General features: G+C 40.6%; 1 protein-coding gene across 4 annotated transcripts in view; it reads right to left on the reverse strand.

Annotated features, from left to right (window-relative positions):
• lrch1 (leucine-rich repeats and calponin homology (CH) domain containing 1) overlaps window positions 1–21,144 on the reverse strand; it is a 99,986-nt gene that overhangs the window by 9,849 nt on the left and 68,993 nt on the right. The window contains exons 13-19 of one of the 4 annotated variants that reach the window (XM_063496671.1): window positions 20,966–21,002; window positions 18,383–18,455; window positions 16,799–16,921; window positions 8,518–8,627; window positions 7,100–7,237; window positions 6,876–6,953; window positions 636–2,642 (exon numbers count right to left, since the gene is read on the reverse strand). In XM_063496671.1, the coding sequence (XP_063352741.1) occupies window positions 2,358–2,642; window positions 6,876–6,953; window positions 7,100–7,237; window positions 8,518–8,627; window positions 16,799–16,921; window positions 18,383–18,455; window positions 20,966–21,002 (844 nt within the window). In that variant the 3' untranslated portion in view covers window positions 636–2,357. Of the gene's footprint in view, window positions 1–635; window positions 2,643–6,875; window positions 6,954–7,099; window positions 7,238–8,517; window positions 8,628–16,798; window positions 16,922–18,382; window positions 18,456–20,965; window positions 21,003–21,144 lie in introns of those variants that run through there. The other 3 variants (XM_063496673.1, XM_063496672.1, XM_063496674.1) reach the window with 3 other exon arrangements.

The raw sequence follows: 21,144 nt of genomic DNA on the forward strand, positions 1-21,144 counted from the left end.
GGAAAGACATGTGTAAGTCCCACACATGCAAGGTTTCCTACCACTGCTCTGAATGCACGCACTAGTTTTAGTTTAAATGTTTTGTATTTATAGTTATGAGAAATTTTTAAAGATATAGTTTTATAATAAATCCCAGTTCCTAGAAGTTCTTGCCATTTTCACTTTCAATAAAATAGAACTGAATGATTACGGCCGTTATGTTTTCGTGTCTTAGGTAAAACAGGTCTATAATCTGCCAAATCTGTCATGGAATACTGAAGGAGTAAGCCTTACCTGGCTGTGAACAGTTTTTTAGTTTTACTATCCAATCACCACATATTAAGCCTCTGAGAAAGGGGATTTGTGTATAAAATATAATTTCTAAACAATTAATATAATAATTTCATTAAATTCCTTGAATTGCAGCTGAAAGTCTCCACTTTAATCACATCTTAATTGTCTGACCTCAAAGACTGTGTCTTCCATATTTACAGACTAACATCATATGTCATTCAACTTGAGAGTGAATGTGTTCTGTTCTGCTACTGTAGTGGAGTAGGTGGTGTTTGGAAGCTTATAAGACGGGGAAAGTTCTTTGGGGTATCAATTCCCACATTAACTTAAAGTAAATCTTACACACAAGAAGCATCATCAGCTATTGTTAGCAGAGGGAAGTTTTATTAACAGACCAAGAAGTAATTTGACTGAGGGTGTGTAAACCACCACACCAGTGCAGGTTAAAAACTGGGTATAGGCTTTTAAAGATGTAAAAAGAAAAAGCACTCCCATTTTAAGTTTGGCCCCACTTCAAGTTCATCTTCTTGTGCACCTCTGGATCGCTTTTACAGTACCTACTATTTTTAGACTCCTTCCCTGAAGTCCTGTTCTGTCCCTGTGCACTTGCACTAATGGGTGCTGGATCTCCTCCAGTGCGTTCAAAGATTGATCGTCCACTGATATATTTAGTCTCTCTTTTTTTTTTTTAAGACAAGTGGACAAGCTGCGTTGAGGAAAACCAAAGTGAAGATAGTCTTTCTGTGGACAAAGAACTCCTGCATTTAGCTTGTACACACTACAAAATAAGGCTGGTTCCACCGAATAGTCTCCCTTCAATGCCCCAGAAAGTTTCAGTATTTGATTCTGGGGTATGAATCCATGAAGCTCAACAGTGATTTGCATGGAGGAAGGCGGGGCCACCTGAGGCCAGAGGCCGTAACAGTGAACAATTCAGAAAAAAAAGGCAGCATGTTCCTCGTCATTCTTCAAACCTCACGTGCCTCCTCTGGACCTTGGAACAGTGGACCCCTTAAACTGAAGTGCTCAGTTCTAGTCAGAGCATTAAATGTCATCACCAGCAATAAGGTTTGAAAGTTTGAAACAGAATGTAATGCGGGCTCTCACAGGTCTGAAAACTGTGGTGAATGTATTTACAGAGCAAATGGTCCTAAGATGACTTTCAGGGAGAAACCTATAAATAGCAATTGTCTAAGAATAGAAGATAAGGTTGAAACTGAAGAGGGGGCCAAATTTAAATGCAGCATGGTTTGGGATTTTTATAGTGATCTTTCCAGAACTCTTTGATCACACCTTTTAAATATTTCCAGACAATACTTCAGAGCTTCTTTTCCAGTCAGTTCACCACTAGACCTCCAAAAGGCTGCAAAATACTGCCCACTAATCCAAAATTAGAATCTGATCACTGCTATGGAAGTGGTACAAATACTGGCGTATTCACTCCCTCTGCAAGAAATTTCAGTGGAATTCAACCGTTTCAGAGCCCCGGACTGACGTGACCCAGAGAAAAGCAATAAGCCCTCGGTCCTGCACAGATGTGATTATCTCTGCTGGCCAACATGTTGATAAGACATCATTGACTTCAGATAACCTATTACTCTGCATGCCCTGCTTTTGTTATGTGTCAGTTTATTGCAAAGACGTCATAGAAGGATAAAAGGAGGATAAAAGAAGAGGCATCCGCTCATGCTGATGCTGCATTTGTGTCACATGGGCTGGTGCTCATTAAAAATAATAGAAATATTATAGATTCTATGTGAGGAAATTAGATTGTCATGTGTTTATTTCAGCTTGTTGTTTGACACATCGCCATGGTTACATTTGGTGACTGGCTGACAATCAGTGACTCCAAAAACAGACTCATTGTATCGACCACTATGTTCATGGGAAGTATTCCTCTTACTTATTTTAGCACCACACAGAATGCAATTTAACACTTAATTACTGCAACACTGACCGAATAATAACAGATGAGTAATTAAAGCCACTAAATGAAATTTTTTTCCACCCGTGTGACACAAATTCAGCAGAAATAAGGAGGAGGAGCCTGGGCAGAAAGAAGGCAGAGCTTGCAGGTGTCACGGTTACGTCAGCTCGGTCCAACTATAGGCCACGAAGAGCAGAACAAGGCAGAGGATGTGAACTAAGCTCGAACCAATAAGGTCCCAGATCTGCCAGGCAGGAGGCGGAGTTTGAGTGGTTACAGAAACTAATAAGGGAGTCTCTGGTGCCCCAGAGGAAGTGGGGTTTGCAGCTGAGATTGCTTCCTCCCGTTTCCTGTCTGGATCCAAGGCAACCAGCGCCCGAACCGTGGTGCGAACCGGCTGCAGGCGGCACTGGATGATGTCATAAGGTGAGCAGAGGGACGACTGTTGCCCCCATTAGGAAGAAAGGAGGGAAGAAATGAGGAAGTGAATGAGGAAGGAGGAAAAATAGTGGGTGAAGTTGGAAGAGAAGGAATGAAGGGAGCAAAGATGGGAAAGATGAAGTAGGACAGAGAAGAAAGAGAAATATAGGGCAATAAAATGGAATGTAGGGAATGTGTGATGAAACAAATGAGAGAATATGATGGAAAGGTAAAAGACACGAGGAGGAAAAAAGGCAACAAGTGAAGGAAAACATAAGTGTGTAGATAAAAAAATGGATTGAAGTTTGAGAAATGAGAAAAAGGTTAAATATTCTCCACAAAAAGCAAGAAGGTTGATGAAGAGAAGAAGACAAGGGAAAGGAGGAGGGATACGTGGTGCGATCCAGCCGGAAAGTAAAAAAGAGAAAAGGCAGAAGGTTAACCAATGGATACAGAGGTCAAAGGTCACAGAGTGAAGGAGCTGGTGGTGAGGCAAGCAGGGGAAGGAGGGATGCTTACTGAGAGGATGGCTCAAAACCTCTGCAGAACCCTTTGTCCTCCCAGTAAGCGGTCCAGTGATGAAAAGGTGAGGTGGCTAATGGGAGAGCCAGTGCAGCAGGCCAGTGCATTAGCATAGAAGCTGTTAGCACGTAAGCGCAGGGAAGCTTTGCAGAAGCGTTGCTAGTAAAGCAGTCAGGCTGCAGCTTAAACGGCGGCTAGCGAACACAGAGGCCAGAAAACAGCCAGCAAGCAGAGATGGAGGTCAAAAGGTCAAGGCAGGTTAAACCTTTGAACTTTAATTTTCCAACAGATAAGAGAGCAAAAAAACAAACCCAAAACAAACACACAGATATCAACATAACATTAAATAAAAAAAATCAAACTACCAATCATAAAGTGTAATAAAATGACCAATTAACCCTGACACATGTCTCACACATGTTGCTGTTTACTTTTCCGCTTTAATGCTAGATTGCAGAAAAACAATCTAATATTTGCATTTCCCCAAATAACCTGCACCCTTGAGCAGCACCGTGTTACAAATCTGTACTCCTGTTTCTCTTAAACTGGCAAACGGAGCCTGTGAATGTGACCTCAACTCTAGATCTGTAGCAGTTCTACCTCTAAAGCCAGTCTTTCTCTAAATATGGAGAACACTTTTTCTGTTTCTACAGTTGCAGAAAAGCAAATTGAGTAGTTTTTCTTGCTTTCCTTGAGACTGATCTTGCTTTGCAGTATGAAGCTACAGACTAAAAACTGGAAACAAGCGGAAACAGCCAGCCTGGATGAGTATAGTGGTAACAAGGTCCACCTGCCAGGTAGCTTTGAACTATAGGTGTGCTGGGATGTAACAGCAGGTGTACACCCCTCTGTGTTTACTTTTCTTTCCTGACTGTAGACTTTAATTCTGCACAGCCTGCTGGGAAACATAAGTACCTTGGTAATGACCCAGGTCTTTGGACTAATGCTGCATTATAGTTGTCCATGATCTCATTTCCACAGCACACATTTCAAACATTTATTGTTATGTAAAATTATAGAAATCTAGCAAAAGCGAGCCTAAGTTTTCTCTTCTACAATTATTTGCAGCTGAGATGTTGTAAATGTTGCACTCTCCTAATTTTGATTGGTTGATGAGTGACAAAGGACAATAGAGAGACAGCGGCATTTCAAATGCTGAGCTATTTTCAACCTAATAAGGTATAATCGGTCTTAATAATAAGGAAGATCGTGAGTGTCAAAACTCAACTTCACAAAATTTGAATAAAAAAATGAAAGCACAAAAATATGTTTCCTATGGAGACCCAAAATGCATACGAAACAGCTGTCAAAATGACAAACTGATGTTTTTCCTCAGAAAAATCAGTTCATCTGTGTATAGTCTTTATGCTATCATAAGCTAACCAGCTACTGGCTTTAATTTAGTCTTTCACCATAAGGTGGCAGCACTTTAACAAAAACTTTTGGGGTAGCTATCCACAGGTTGCAGTCTTGAAAGTTGACTTTTATGCCATCTTGGTATTTGACCTTAGTAACTTCATGTTACTAAGATCACAGACCTAGAGAGCAGTCAGTGACCATCTGCCCAGCTTTCAGTTGCTAGGGAAAAATGTGTATTCCATGAGTGTTTGCTGGCAGTTGCCATGAAATCAGTTGCTAAGGCCTCATTCTAAAAGGCGTAGAGGCCAGTTAGTGATTCCCCCTGGTATCCACTGGTTGCTAGACAAGAATGTGTATTCTTCAACCAGTTGGCAAGTGGTTGGTAGAGTGTAACATAAAAGCTGCTCCTTTTGAAATGCATCTGTTGCAGAGGTAAGGCACAACTCTTACTTTGAAGGCAAATGTTTTTGGTTTCGAATTTGAAGACTAAAAGGCAGACAGGTTGGTGTCTTCCATCAATCTACAGGCAACTGCAGCCATCAACCAGCAAACAAAGCAATCACAAGGGTTTCAGAGCACCCTGTTTGCAGTTGATGTCAGCCTGCAGCCACTTCTAAACCAGTCAGGGAATACACAGTTCTCTCTAGTGACCTAGTTTCGATCTGGTCACTAGAAAAAAAACTGTTGACTGAGGCTGAAGGCTAACCTGAAAAATGCTGGAATGTCTCAAGGGGGTATTGAGCCAATACTACTAAAGCAGGGGTGGGCAACTCCAGGCCTCGAGGGCCAGTGTCCTGCAGCTTTTAGATGTGTCCTTGATCCAACACAGCTGATTCAAATGGCTAAATTACCTCCTCAACATGTCTTGTAGTTCTCCAGAAGCCTAGTAATGAACTAATCATTTAATCGAGGTGTGTTGACCCAGGGTGAAATCTAAAACCTGCAGGACACCAGCCCTCGAGGCCTGGAGTTGCCCACCCCTGCACTAAAGGGTCTGAGCACCATCTTGTGTTTCAAAGTGATATTACACAAGAGTGTATCTGGAACCTATTCCAGGCTGATATGGACTCGGCAGACATCTCTGTAACACGACACACAGACACACTTCATAGCGTTTGTTTCTTCACATTCTCACTATAGTTTAAGTTTATTTTGAAAAGGGCTTAAATTCCTTTTAAGGAAGTCTTGGCGTTTCAAGCGATTTTATTTTTTATAAAAAGTACCATCAGGTGTGCATTTAACATCTAGCTCATCACTGTGCACACTGCTGAACTTTCACTTTAAATCTGTGTTATTATTATTTTTTATTATCAGAATCCACCACACAGGGTCTATGAACAAAAACCTGCGTGAAACATCATATGTTCTCAGTCTGGACAACAACAGTCCTTAAAATCAGTGCAGAGGTGGAAAGTCAAATCTGAACTTCTACAAGTGTGTTCACGCACAAGGAGTAAACACAATCAGCCCAGCATGCTCTGCACCAGACTGGAGCTGCCACTTTGATTGACTTCTGTCATGATGGAGGAAGCTGTAAGCTGCAGGCAGTGATGACAGCGGTGATGAGTCAGCATTGTTGAAGTTAAACAACCCCATTAGACAGCCAAAAAGGACAAAAAGAACAAAAAGGAGGCAGAAAGGATATTTAACCAGCCGTGGGAAAAAGCTGAGTGGTTTTCAAGTTTTTCGTAAGATTTGGGTTCAACCTGTGTCAGACTGCTCTACTTATTGTTCAGTGGCATAAAGGTAAAAAAAAAAAAATGCAACTGTGTTATCAGTTCTAATTGCTCAAGGATGACATTGCAAAAAGTTGCTTTTAGACACACAGAACCATCAGCTTTCCTTCCATGTCTGGTTTATAATTTAGTGTCTGGCAAAAATCTTTAATTGTAGTTTTCACCTCACTTTCTGACATAAATTACAAGGAAATGGAAGGTGCCAATGCTACAGTGTCATTAAAGTAAAATCATAGCCCTAATGCTGAAGAGATCTGATTTTTGCAGGACACTTTCACACTTCTTTTGACTTATTGTGTCAACAACAAGCCAACAACCCATTGAATCAGGCTGAAATGGACTCAGTTGGGAGTTTCTCTGAAGAACTGGGGGCATTTTCAGGTTGGAGGTTGCTGGTTTAAATCCCAGCACAGACTTACAAAATGTCCTTCAGCAGCTGTGGGACTGCACGGTGGCCATCATGGTATTACCTGATAACTGCAGCGTCAGACAGACTCAGAGTCTGGGTGTGTAATAACTGATTAGACTTTAACTTTAAGTAGGTTTTGGAAGTCATGCAACTTGAAATCAGCCCCCAGTTCAGAGAGGCCATGGCTTCTAGTAAAGGTGTTATTAATGTACAAAGAGGCACTTCTTACCTCTGGTACGCCTATTTTTCTACAGGCATCCAGAAAGTTCTCCACATTCCTCCGACACTTGGCCATGCTGAGTTTGGGCTGGAAGACAAATATAACAACTTACTGAGCTACACTTAGAAACACAACTTTGTATTTTTTACACTTTAAAGGGGATAATGGGAAACTGAACGCTCATCCAGTGATTATGCGAAGGGTCAAAGGTTGCAACTGTCAGTGAGACGTACCACTGCAGGTGAGGGGACGTGGATGCTGGCGACAGAGCGCGGGCGAATGTGATTGGCCAGATGGCAGAGCACGACGCCGTCCATCAGAGACGAACCAAGGTCTTCAGGAAGGACGACCTTCAGTCTGCTCTCGATGCTCTGAGCAAACAATGCAAGCAGCTTTGTGTGAGTAAAAAGGACTGGATCGCAGTATTATACAGTGAGAGAAAACAGAGAATCAGACATCCTGATGATATCGTCCAAAACAAACCTCCATAAACTCACTTAGATGACTGAAAATCAGAATTTGCCCAAAAACCGTAGCTTTGATGGGGTCAAGCTCAAAGATGCAGTTAATGAATGTTTGAGTGTTTTCTTTTGCGCTCCAAATAGCGCAGCTCTGAGTCACAGTAAATCTGAATGCATCACATTCAGTGTGGCAAAACACAAAACAAAGTGGGAGATTAGTTTAGCTCTGAGTTCCTTCACATGAAAAAAAAACCGAACCAAAAAGAAACAAAACAGGACTTTCCTGACAGCCTGCAGGCTTTAAAGTTTTCTTTAGTTTAAAGGTTAACTAATTATAACGATCCTTAAGTCTGTTGGTTACATATGTTTCAGTTTTTCTACACAAAGACATACTGCTGCAGTACATGAAAGAAATCTGTAAGCACGACCCTTTTACAGAGAAAGTTCTGGTAGCGCATTGCCCATCTGTCACGTACCTACAGTAGGTAGTAAGAAAGCAGGAACTTTTGTGTTATTTAATTGCTTATCTATCATTTTATTACTTTTGGTGTAGTATAAATGGCTATGTGGGAGGTCTTTACCAGTAGCAAAAGTTGTAAAACTAAAAATACAGTTAAAAGTCCAAAGTTCATGCCCTCCTTCATAATTTTCCAAAACCATTCAATGCATTTATTCAGTGTGTTTTCCGGGCTGTTCCTGGTGCCTGATTTTATGTTTGAGACCTCTGGCTTACAGAAACAAATATATGTCTAAAGAAAACGTCCAGGTCATTTGATGCACTTGTCATAAATATAAAGATATAATTGTATATTATTACCATTATTATTATTATTATATAACATATATTCTTACATCTTTGCAATTTTCAGTCAGTCAAATTTCATTGAGCTGATAAAATGCTAAGAAAACAAAACAAAAAACCCTGTGGTTCAATACAGAGCGTCAGACTTATTTTAAATCAGAAGAGGAGCTCCGGGTTTATGATCCAAATCTGCATCAGATCGTATTTCAGTTAAGATACAATGAAGGCTTTTACGGAGACAGATATTTAGTCTGGCCAGGGTGAAAACCTGCTTAAACTCAGTCGTGTAGGCTGGATACGTTTGACATAAGCTCATTTCAGATCTATAACACCCCACTCCCCACTCAAATAATATAAAAAAAGATAAAAGAACATTAGCTTGTCTCACATCTCTCAGCTGCTCCATGAGCTCCAGTTCCTCCCGCAGCTGCTCCATCTTTCTTCTCATGGTGAACTGAGGATCCACAGACTCCAGGCTCTTGTGGCTCCGCAGGAACACTGCAGCAACAACAAAAGAAAATGGAACATAACACATTAAGCATCTGCAGGAGTACAGAATTAGTACCAGTTAACGATAAAACAAGGACAGCAGACGTCTGAGGAAGGAGAGATTTGCTGTGATGAGCAGAGACTGAAAAGCTGCCACTGGAGGCGGGAAATCTAATATTCATATGCCACAATAAATACCAGCAGTGCATTCAAACAATGAGCAAAGACCTTCTCAAGCAGCTGATAGACTGCAAGATATTAAATATTCTACTGAAACTAAAAATGCAGTAGCAAGTGTTTAAAATACAAATTTAGACTCCTTTTAACTAAATCACACAGCAGGATCAAACTCCACAAAGACTTTGGAGCACCGACGAAGAAGAGAATGTCTGTCAAAACCTGGGAAAGGGGACAGCCAATTAAAAAAAAAAACCTCCATATTTGTATCCGAGGACTACTACAGTAGCTTTGCATGACTCAAAGTTAAAAGTAATGTTCATTTTTTAAATACTGGGCCTTAGTGCTGCACTTCAGTTCATCCACTGTGACAGTGGGTCAGGGAGCGGATGTATTTCAGTGCGAGCAGCGCTTCAGCCTGATGCAGACAAAAAGCTGTTCTGTGGAAAGTTTACACAAGCACAGCATTCACATGCACTCGTGCAGTCAGAGCTCAGCATGCTGCTCGCTCCCGTCTGTCACAGGAGCCGTCATGTGAGGAGGAATCAGGGCTTGAATAAACAGCTTGCAGAGGGAAAAAAAGTCCAGACAGACTGATTATTAAACGTTAAATCCTCTGTGTCTCTCATGTGCTGTGGTCTTTCAAGGCCTGGAAAAGAGTCAAAAACCTTCCAGGCACTCAGATTCTTAATGTGCTGATCTATTAATCAGGCAATAGTTACCAGGCCTACAGAGCTGAGGCTCAAGCAGGGAGACAGTCGACTGTCTTTTTGTGTCTAAAAACAGATGAAACAGATGAGAGACGTGTTAATTAGTGAGTGTTAGAGGGCCTGGCAGGTGGATGTGTTCCCTTCAGTCAGACTCAGCCAGCTGCTGCCCCAGATACCAGTCCTTCTAAAGTTTCTTGTCTGCTTACTGTCCTGCTGCCTCTAAGCAAAAAAGCAAATCACCATCAACCCACCCCATCCTTGTTACATTTACTCTCCAGCTTCTCTGCTGCCATCTAAATAAATCTTTTTATATATAAAAAAAAAAATACTCCCACATACCAGATCTTTAGTTTGCAATCATACCCTAAAAAAAAAAAGAGCAGACAGATGGCGTCTCTTTCGTTCTTTTGAGGAGATTAAAATAAATATATAAATATTTGCAGAGTCGCTTTACTTTTGCCCGAAAAAAAAACAACTAAAAGCATAAATTAAAGATCAAAACAGCTGCTGGGAGTGGACTGTTACAGCTTCAATTTAAATAATATCAACAATTGGAGCAGAAAATGAAGAGAAGCTCGGATTAGAAATGCAGATGACGAGATGCACTTTTATTTTGAGTGTGTAGGAGGACAGAGTGTGAAACACACTTGGTCTCTTCCTACACACCCACACACATGAAAGGCACACCGCTAAACTCTGAATCATTCACCTCTTCACTGTCCTATTTTCCACACGCATACATCAGCCTCTTACAGCTGAATGAAGCTGAACGCTGCCTGTGAATGTGCAGTTCCACTGAGCGACCACAGGAGGGAGCTCCAGGCTTTTCAGTGGGGGTCATCTCATGTTTTGAGGAGGAGAAGATGAGAGGGCTTCAGGGTGTGAATGGTTTCAACAGTTTTACCCACATTTCAACTTTGCACTGTCAACACTGACATTCCTCTGGAACTGAATGAAGCTCTTTGACTAAACCCATTGATCAAGTTGATGGTTTTTTTTTTTTGAGTTGGTAAAATAATCTACCTGGACCTTGGAGCCTAGTTCCTCTGGTGAAACAGCAGGTGGAGGAGCTGGGGTCCAGTAAAGGATAATGGAATACCGTCTGAATCTGAAAAATCATTTGGTTGGCCTGAGCTCTCTGTTTGAGATGAAGAGGAAGGGGAATATGGTGAAGGGCAAACGGTTTTCTCTCACTCGGTTTATATTCTGGGTCACGTCATGCTACAAGCTGCTCAACACTCCCTCCTCTTCATCATCTTCCTCCTCTTCTCTCTAAATATCTCTCTGTCTCTCTGCCATCTGGACATTCTGAGCCTGTAGCATCTTGTTTCTGTGCCTGTTCTCTGAACGTTTTTTTTTTCATGGGGGGGCTTTCAAAGTCCTGCTTGTTGGCGTTTTCCTCCAAATACCCTCCTTATTTGTAACTGGTAACATAAAAAAATTAAACACTTCAATCTAATCAGAATTTGGACTACAAACTGCAGAAATACTGACAGAGCATCCCAGGCTGTGTTTACAATAAAGGCAATAAATAAATAATATTAATCAAAGAAGAATAAGTGTGGAACATCTTTCATCATGGTGGCTGCAGCCATCTTTCATAATGTCCACGGCTTCGCTGCTTGTCATTACGTGGTACAGAGGTGGTCGAGTTCCATTTATTATCCATACCCATTCACCATAAGTCATCTGGATGCTCTCTGAATCAGCTGACAGAGGGATCCAAACAGTGTGTTGGTTCAGGCTGAAGCTAGTGTGAAAGTGTACAGTAGAAACGTCAGCTCACCAAAGCGCGCACATGTTATTGCCCAAGGACCTCAAATTCTCCATGACTGTGGGGGAACAGAGTTTATATTTCCTCCTCTTAGCTCTTACTTTAGCTCCATCTTTTAAACCCTGCCGTCTCCTCCAGGACTACAGGCCTCGGCTTGGGCAGCAGAACTGAGGCCAATTCTCCAATAATGAGAGTAAAATGAGATGAAAAAGCCACACGCAGGCTTGACAAGACAAGACTTGAAAAGCAAAAGTAACCACATTTTCAAGGATAAACACAAAAAGCAATGAATATTGACTTTGGATGATTGAATCCTTAAAAAAACAGCAGGAGCTGATATAACAGGCTGTTACACAGTAGCTGTTCACATCTGAAGGGAATCCAATCAGGTTAGTATACTATCAAAGACTGGCTGATTGCCTTTTTGATTACAATTGATTAAATGCTCCTGGCCTTTGATTACATAAACCCGATTCCAAAGAAGATGGGACGCTGTACAAAATGTAAATTAAAACATTCAGTCAAATCTCATAAATCCTTTTATTTATAGCATAACACAGAAAAAATATATTAGCTCAATTTGAATATGATGGAAGCAACAGGTCTCAAAAAAGTTGGGTTTACCGCACTGTAGCATCTCAATTTTCCATCATATATGTAGTAACATCGTATTTTAGCAACAGTCCATACAATTTGGGGAACTGAGGAGAGCAGCTGCTGGACTGACTGATACAGGATTGTAGCTGCTAAACAGCTTCTTCTTTGTTGTATTTTACATTTCAGAATGTGTGGAAAGATTGTAATTGGTGAAAGATCCTCTACTATGAAGCCATGCTGCTGTAATACTTCCAGTTTAGCATTGTCTTACTGAAATATGAAGGACTTTGCTGACACAGGTGTCGCCTGGATGGGAGCACGTGTTGCTCTAAAACCTGTATATACACATTTCTGCTGCTATCGTACCATCAGAGACGCATACCTGTGAACTGACTGCTGATAACAAGTCGGATGGTTCCTCTCCTCTTTAGTTCCACTTTTGATTTGTCTGACCATACAACACTTTTCCATTTTGGCTCAGTCAGTGTAAATGAGATCAGAAGTCATTTTCATATGTATAAAGAGGAAGAAAAAAAAAAGCATTTGCAACAAAACATGTTTTAGTGTAACCTGCAGTAAATTCCATCAAGTAATCCAAATGTACTTTGATTATTTTCTATGGATTCTGATGGTTTACATAACCATTTTTAAAACTGGCACATTGTTTTTAAAAATGATAGTAGTCACATGTTTAAAAACACAAGTATTCAAAGACTGATCACACGCAGTCTGTGCATGCATCTGCACTTGAAGTCACTCACACAAGGTGATGATTGGTCACTAATGAGGTCAGGCGTACTGACGATGGGAGCATGATGTCATTCTCCCTGAGGCCTGAACCCATTACGGACCGTTAGTCACGATCTTATCACGCTTACACATAAGGGGCTCGTGTAGAAATGTTGTGCTTCAAAAAGAGTTTCAGGAAGCCACTGAAAGATAACTAATGATGCTCTCCTTACAACAGCAAACACTGAGAGCGCAGCAGCTCAAAGACGTGAGTCAGATAGCTTACAGTGTGAAAGTTAGCATCAACAGACCGAATCACTGTACTTTTAAGTTCAGCATCAGTACACTCGAAGCGTTTTTTATATAGCGAGGGCACAAAAGGGAAACATGTAAAATGTTACAAGAGTGAAATGAAAATGAGTCAGACTTAAAAACTGAAAGTGGTGAGAAAGTGAAGTTTAAAGAGTCTCTGAGGGTTAGTAACAGATTTGTGAACATTCAGGACTTATTACAGCGAGTGTGTGAACAGCTCATAGCTTAGAGTTGCCGCAATATATCAGAGCCTTTTATGGACCAAACGACTAAAATGCAGCTCTCTTCTGGGCCGCACAAAAATAACTTCTAGCTCTGTGAGCACCTTCCTCGACACACTGCATTTTCACATCCCCTTTAACCCAACCTTAAACATTACAGCTAAATGACCCAGCCAAACTTGACAGTTAATCCAAGTGTGAACCCTGTCCTAAAGTCACAACCAAGCAAAACATGTCCACACTTTGTGGTCTACAGTTGAAACTGGTGCTGATGACGATAAACAAAATATGACATGGCTGTGATCCATCTACTACTCTTGGACTCTATTCCAGTGGAAGTAGGATACCCCTTTAGGGACCATTATCTGACGCTTAAAATATAGGAACCGAAAATAGACGCACACGAAACCCAGACTCATTGATACTTCATACATGCACAGACACACGCATACATCTCCAATTGTACGTGTGTCTGTATCAGACTTTCCTAATACGGTCTCTGATGCTGCAAGCCATGTGATGGTTAGACTTAAGACATTTTAACTCACAACACATGCAGGCAGTGTCACGACAAAGCTGACACAAAACAGAACTGTTCCTTCTGGAGTGAAGTATGAGAACAGAAGTGAAAACAAATGCTGGGATTCTTTGTATTAACGCATTAAAAAAAACCCTAATAATAACTTTTTTTTTTCATTTTGCTCAAGTGCAAGAAGGACAACGTCAGTAAGATGTAAGGTCCACCAGTAACAGGTTTACTCAGTGTGCCCAGCTCAGTGCATATGCAGCAGAGCAGACAGCTTTGCCAAGATACACTATATTATACACTACAGTGCAAGAACTTACACTCACCCATTCAAACCACTGAATTTAGGCGTTCCAATCACTTCCATGGCCACAGAATAGAGAATCGAACACCTAGGCATGCAGACTACTTCTACAAACATTTATGTTAGAGTCAAAAAGTCTGCCCTGACCATCATGGACTTTCCTCCACAAAAATCAACCTCATTCAGCATTTATGAAAGCACTTGAAGACTGGGGAAGCTATGTATGCCTGACAAGAAGCTCTTTAGAACACTGCCAGATCAAACTCAGTCCAGCAAACATGCATGTTCAGGCAAACAGTGGGTACCTGTGAGTGAACTGCGGGGTTGTGCATATTGCATAATCTCACATTTCTCCCATGTGGGCAAATTTCCCCCCAGGTTAGCCACCTGTGGATCACATGTGGTTCCTGCACTGTGGAGCCAAAGGTGTCAGACTGCTAGACCCCAGTTTGTAAGGCACTGGGGTTTTCCTTTGAATCAGCAAGCTGCATTTGATGATTCTCAGTCATTAGAACACACTCACTTATATAGAAGCAACAAAACACTTGGTTTGTTACAATAGCTATTTTCTTAGAAATGTAAATTTCAGACCTTCTAGATCTTCTACACAAGCCAGCTGCAGTCGCACGCACAAATCATGGCATCAGCTCTAACTTCTACCACGTGCGCCTGCTAGTCCACAGCCACCACACACACACGGGAACAGCTGGAGATGAAAGCAGAGTGCGGTGAAGCTCGTCTTTGATCACAGTCTGCTGCTTCGACACACAAACGTATGCACGCGCGCGTGCATGCAGAGCAGCTAATCTAAAACACCCTAACATGTGGTCTGAGGCAAAGAAACACACAGTGGCAGTGGACGAGAGAAATGAAGAGAAAGCTGTGACAGAATTTCAAAGGAAAGGAAGCTGCTGTCCCCATTCGCACCAACGAGAGGAGCCAGTGAGTCGCAGCTTGATGAGATGGCAAGAAAGTTCCTTAAAACCACAGGTGAACACAAACTCAGACCCTCTGTGTCAAAAGGTTGTCCAAAATGCTGTCGTCAAGATTAAAAAAAACTCAGCTTCCCCTTAAATCTCAGTGTTTGCAGTTTAAATGTCTGCACGTTCAGATGCCTGCTGACATCCCAACACCACATCATCAGACATTACTGCTTGTTCTTTAACTGAGGAGTAAAACTGAAGGAGGCCACAGCTCCTTTACTCCTTTTTTCTTTTACAATAGCCATTCAGGCTAACTCTAAAAGATTATAAAAATTATTTGTGACATATTTCTGCAGGTACAACAGGCAAATACTTTTTTTGAGGTACTGTGCTCAACAAATTTATCAGACCACACAAATATTTGAGAAAGAACAAATCAAAAACTTGTTTAAAACTAATAAATATATTGTCAGTTATTTGCCAAATAGCTGAGACTTTTTTCCCCAAAATTTGAGCTGGTACACTGGACTGAGAAGTGAGAACTACAGGAAGCAACATTAAGGGGGGTACACAGTCCCACAGTGAGAGTTGCTATGCCAACAGCTACAGAGAGTGGTGGAGGCAGCAGAGAACATCGCTGGCAAGAGCCTTCCTGCCACTAAGGAGCATTATCAAGGATCACAGCTAGATTGAGAACAATCTGTTCCGAGATTTTTTTTTCAAAAATAAAAAACCATACCCGATCTCTCATTCAACACCATTGTCTTCATGCCTGGATGGCTTCCACAGCACAGCCGCTGTTTTTCAGTATCTCTCTGCAACCTGCGATGCGCCTCCTCGATAGCCTCCAGTGTGCTAAAACGGTCACCCTTATATTATTGCACTAAAAGCTCAGTGGGGAAAACATTTTGGTTTGAAATAAAAATAAAAATGTAAAAAGCACAACTTAGAAAAGAAAAACAGTACAGAAAAATACGAAAATATCCTGGAATTCCCTTTAGTTTTAGTCTTTTTTGTCAGCACAACCAGGCTGTGAATGGTTAGCATGTCATGACTGGGATTAAAGGATCTTCACATGTGTATCAATAATGCTTATTCTGACAAATATAAAGCCTTGTTACAACTAAAAACTAAAACTGAACCTAACAAAACTAAACTAAAAGAAAACCTAAAATTAAAAAAGGTAATGAAAAATACAAAACTATAGCAACGCTGTTCAGATGGAGAGAAGCTGATGTGTGCACTCATGGCAGTGAAAGTTTGAAGGCTGTGGTGAAGTCAGAGTTGACAGTTATATAGTCATAATGGGGTTTCCATGGAGTGACAGAACAAGAGCAACTGTGCTGGAAATGGTTCCTTTACGTGCACTGGAGTTGACTGCAAGAGGAGATCGCCCAAATTCAAATTAGGTTGGTTTTTCATTTTTAATGGCTCTGTTCCTGGAACTCTGAAATTAAACCTTGTATAGATCAGTAATTCCCAATGATATAACCTTAATTAATTAGTTAATTAATTAATTAGCAATTCTCTTTGCTTATCCTTTTCAGGACGGGGGGGGGGGGGGGGGGGGGGGCTATGACAGCTGTCTTAGCAATGACTCTGAAAACCAATTCTGATACACTCACTTTTTGTGAGTGCTGCTGGTGTTAAATAAAATGATATGATATGACATATGATGGTAAACAAGTTGTGGACTAATGAACAGAAAAACAACAGACAAAAGACTAAATTCAAAATGTTTTTTTGTTTTTTAAAACACATTTAAAGACCACCTTTAAAGTTAAAGACCAGTAATGACAGGCTTTTCTGGCTTTGAAGAGAAAACGGTCCCTACCCAGGGTTTGTCAGCAGACAGCTCAGCCCAGATGTGTGTCATCTGGCCAATTAGCAGATAAAGCGGGACCTACCCCGGCTGTGATTGCCTCCGTCGTCATGGCTACGAGGTGTATCTCTATGGAGGGGCGAGGCCTGTGGGAGGAGGGAGGGGTCGAGACAGGAAGGCGGGGGCGAGCAGGGCAGCGAGGGTGGAGCTACAACCAGGCAGGTGGGAAGTGGGAAGTGGGAAGTGTTCAGAGACGCAGGAGGTGGGGGGGTGTGTGTAGTGCAAGGAAGGTAGTTGGAGGAGGTGGTGGGTGAGCATCAAGGTGAACCAAGTACAGCAAGGCAAAGTTCATTCCACGAGAAACACACCCCGAAAAACAGCAAAAATCACCAGGAGAAAGTGTGAATTAGTTTTCAGGAATCAATGAAGCAGGTATTGATTCAAAAATGCAGGCAGGTCAGATTAAATGAGTGTTTATGTGATTTTTAACATCAAAGGTCATGCAGGAGAAATGAAAGTGCCAAAAAAAAGGCAAAAAACAAACAAACAAGTAAATCAGAAAAGGTAAAAAAGGTGAAGCAAAGAAATAGAATGAGATGACAAGACACAAAACAAAACAGCACAAAACAAAATAAAGATTAGTGGCATTTCACATTACAAATCACTCTCACATGCTGTTAGCATCATGTTAGCTTCATTAGCGGTTAGCATCATTTCACACTGGTAACAGCAAACAAAAGCTTGATGGTTGCCAACTATAATAAAGCATGGGGCAGAAGCTTTCTATCATTCTGCAAATAAAGCTGATGAGCAGGGGCCACAAGCTGCCACAACATGACTGCTGCTGCTTCGCTTTAAGCTAATGACTAAGTTCAGGGTTTCCAGCGGTGTATCTGATATGCCCGTGTTGGTGTTGTTCAATATTGTTTGTCCAGGATCAACATTGCAACTGACCAGTCACATTGTTATGATGTCATAGCATTGCAATGTTGGGGAAAAAAATGCCTTAGTTTGTATAAGACTCTGTATAAGATTCTGGAACAAATGGTAAGCATTTCAAGTTGTTAATTTATACAAAATAATAAATATATTACCAAATTAGGTTTGCTGTTAGTCAAATTTAGGTATACATGTTGGTTTGTGAGTAAGAGTTTTTCAAAGCATTAGCTGAACGCTCAAACAATGTCAGTTTTAATGTTTATCCTGGACCAACATTATTATGATGACGTTTCCAGCAGTGTATTAAAGCTGACACCCTTTTAGGGCCTTAGAAGAAAAATAATTAAGTGCGTTTGCTTTTTCACCCACCTGTAGAAAGTTTTGCTTTTAGGGTTTTTAAAGCCATATAAAGCCATGTAAAAGAAAGACAATTTCCTACACTCTTGTTTAACCAATATGGATTATATCAATTAGAATGTTAAGCTCTAGAATTAAATTAAAACTACATAAGCTACAAACTGTATGACTAGAGCAACAGAGCTCATGTCAAAATCAGGTGTTCATCATACACTCAGACTGTGCATTTTTTTCAGAAACCAGCATAGTAAATGCCATTAAATCATCACAGTGTGGTAACTGAAAGTATACTCTGTTAAAAAAACAACAACAATTTGTTAACCTGCACATCTGGTACTCCAGTTAACCTGGTCCACTATCTTAGCTGACTCACCCGAACGAGGTTTCAGTCCAAAGGGTGGGCTGGAGAAGGATGGAGGTCCGCTCACTGGAGATCTGTCATTTCGCTACAACAACAGAAATGGAAACAAAAATTAAAGTCAGTCCTATTTTAGTCAATTCAATGAAAAAATGCTGGATACTCTTGATCCTGTATTTCATGTGCAGTTTTCAATGACACAGACTTATGAATGACTCCACAGAGAGAGATAAAGTACACAGAAACACATTCACTCATGTGATGAACCTGTGCATACTAACAGGAGCTAAGTGACCTAAAATTGAACTCAGAACAACACTCCACTCAGTTCCTACCTCCTCTGCCTTCAACCATCACTCAACTCATATGGCGAGCAGACACACAGATACAGCAGACTAGCTTAGTGTCAGCACCAACACTCCAGAGATGTGTAATTCAACAAAATTGAAGAGGTACATATTCTTTTCCAAAGACTGTTTTATTTTTATTTAAAAAACAATCCTACGTGGATTTTACTTCGTCTTCCATATTTTCACCTGGTAATAACATCTGATCTGAATTTGCATTTCTTATGTGAACAATAGCAGTTTAAAATATATGCAGAACACACTGCAATATATATCTTCTTTGATACACTTCCATTTGTTCTAAATACAATGCTGCTTACAGCCCTGTCCAAAGAGTGATGGCCATCAAAGCAGAAACCCACTGCACTCATAGTGTCACAGGTTAGCTATTCTAAACATTAAGTTAGCTAGCTAAACACAAGAAAAAATGTTAACATAATGGAGAAAACAAAGAACAATTAATTGTGACAAAACAGGATAACATTTTAGACAACATCCATACGTTTTGCAAATGTAAACAGACCTTGCCCAAAACAGCCCATGTAACATAAACTTAATGGTACATTCAATTCAGTGTCTTCCATACAGAAACCTATCATTCCTAATCTAATTTGAGGAAATATGGTATGTTTTTTGTTGTATGTCCACAAACAGAAATATATTCAATTTTTCAATTGAATTCAATTTTTATTTATTTATTTGTAACCATTGTCAAATTACAACAATGGCTGCCTGAAGGCACTTTATGGTAAAGACCCTACATTAATAGAAAGAAAAAGGAAAAAAGCAATAGAAACACAAATTCTGGTATTACTGTTTTAAGCATTGGATGTTTTAACCGATGCTTTAACCCAGAAATAAATAAAGGAAGTACAGAAATATAAAAAAAAAAGTTTTGGTGTTAATCCAATAAATAGTAAACATCATAATATATAGTTCATGAAATTACCAAAATAACCCTGAAACAGTGTTAATTATAAAACAAACAAAACACAGAGACCTCAAGTCACACAGCCACTTCAGCGGATGAATGTTGCACACTAAAATGGGAGAGAGAATACACCAGCCACTTGTTTTTCTACTGTCCACTACAAAGGCTTTCAGTAAATCCACCTTCAGTTTAGCCAGTTAGTAATTTCCCAAGAAAGCCTGTGAGTAACTGGTGAAAGATTGAGACTCGCATGTAGCAACAGAGAAACACCTTCCCTCTCTGTTCACATGTTGATCAGGCTGCTGGATGAAATGTGACACGTGAAAAGCTCAAAGAGGTGTGATCGGCAGCTAACACAGCAAACAGACACACGACCGTTGGATCACTGCGAAGCACGACCGTGGACAGCTCACTCGGAGGACAGAGACTACATCCAGAGGTCTGGTGCTACGTTTACCTTGATCGACATATGCCACTCATACTCCCGGCACGCAAGCTGGGCTTCAAACCTGGCCTTTTCTAGAATCATCTGTCTCTTCTTCTGGAACTCACAGCCACCTTCATCCATGTGCTGCTACAGGACGCATCAAAGGTTTCAGCTGTAAGTATTTTCTGTTACTAGCATACCTACAGGTTTTACTTATCTAGGAACGCACAACACTTTTCCACCTGCTGAGCTCTACCAGTCGAGGATAGTCATTAATACATTTTTTAGATAAGAGAGATGTGTCTTTGCAAACTGGACCACCTAGTGGTAGTGGATAGGACTTGAAATACTATAAGAAAAGGCCATTTCTAGTCTCTCTCTCTATATATATTACATATTATACTATAATTATGCCTTCAGTATATTAGGGGGTCTTTAGCCCTCTAAATGACCCTAAATGTTCTGCTTGGATGGCTCAGGGATCATGAAGGAAAAATGAAGGAGAGTTTAAACATTATTTGGCTGCAAGTACCAATTCTTTCCTCTAAAATGTTTATACCAAAATAACATTTTCATCTGTTGAAACTTCCTCTGGTGCTTTTGTCAAAGAGAAGAGCCAGCAGGCATTTCCCGAAAGTTCTCATTAATAAAAATCACTGCCACCTGCTGACCCAGAAATCCAACAAAAAACCAGAAACAAAACAAAAAGCTCAAAATCCAAATTTTAGCAGAACTCTTCAGACACAGTGAATGTTGCTATTTTATTATAAATTACTGGCCAACAAACTGGGAGTTTGAACCAGCCTGGAAGTCCTTCCAGATAAGAAACTAAGAAACATGTACGCCATGTATGTGTGTTAGAGGTAAAGAGCTCTAAAGAGCTCATACTGTACCTTTGGTGTTATGGCGCCGTCATCACTGTCCTGCCCGCTAAGGAGAAAAAAAAAAAAAGGAAAATAAGGGGAAGCGATCTACTTTACCATAACCCTACATAAAACAGTGTACAGAATCAGAACTACATTTATCTTCAGGAATGACCATACTGGCCGAAATACAAGATCAAACGTTTATT

Source organism: Pelmatolapia mariae, linkage group LG16_19 (genome assembly GCF_036321145.2).
Source record: "Pelmatolapia mariae isolate MD_Pm_ZW linkage group LG16_19, Pm_UMD_F_2, whole genome shotgun sequence".
Classification (NCBI taxonomy): Eukaryota; Metazoa; Chordata; class Actinopteri; order Cichliformes; family Cichlidae; genus Pelmatolapia; species Pelmatolapia mariae.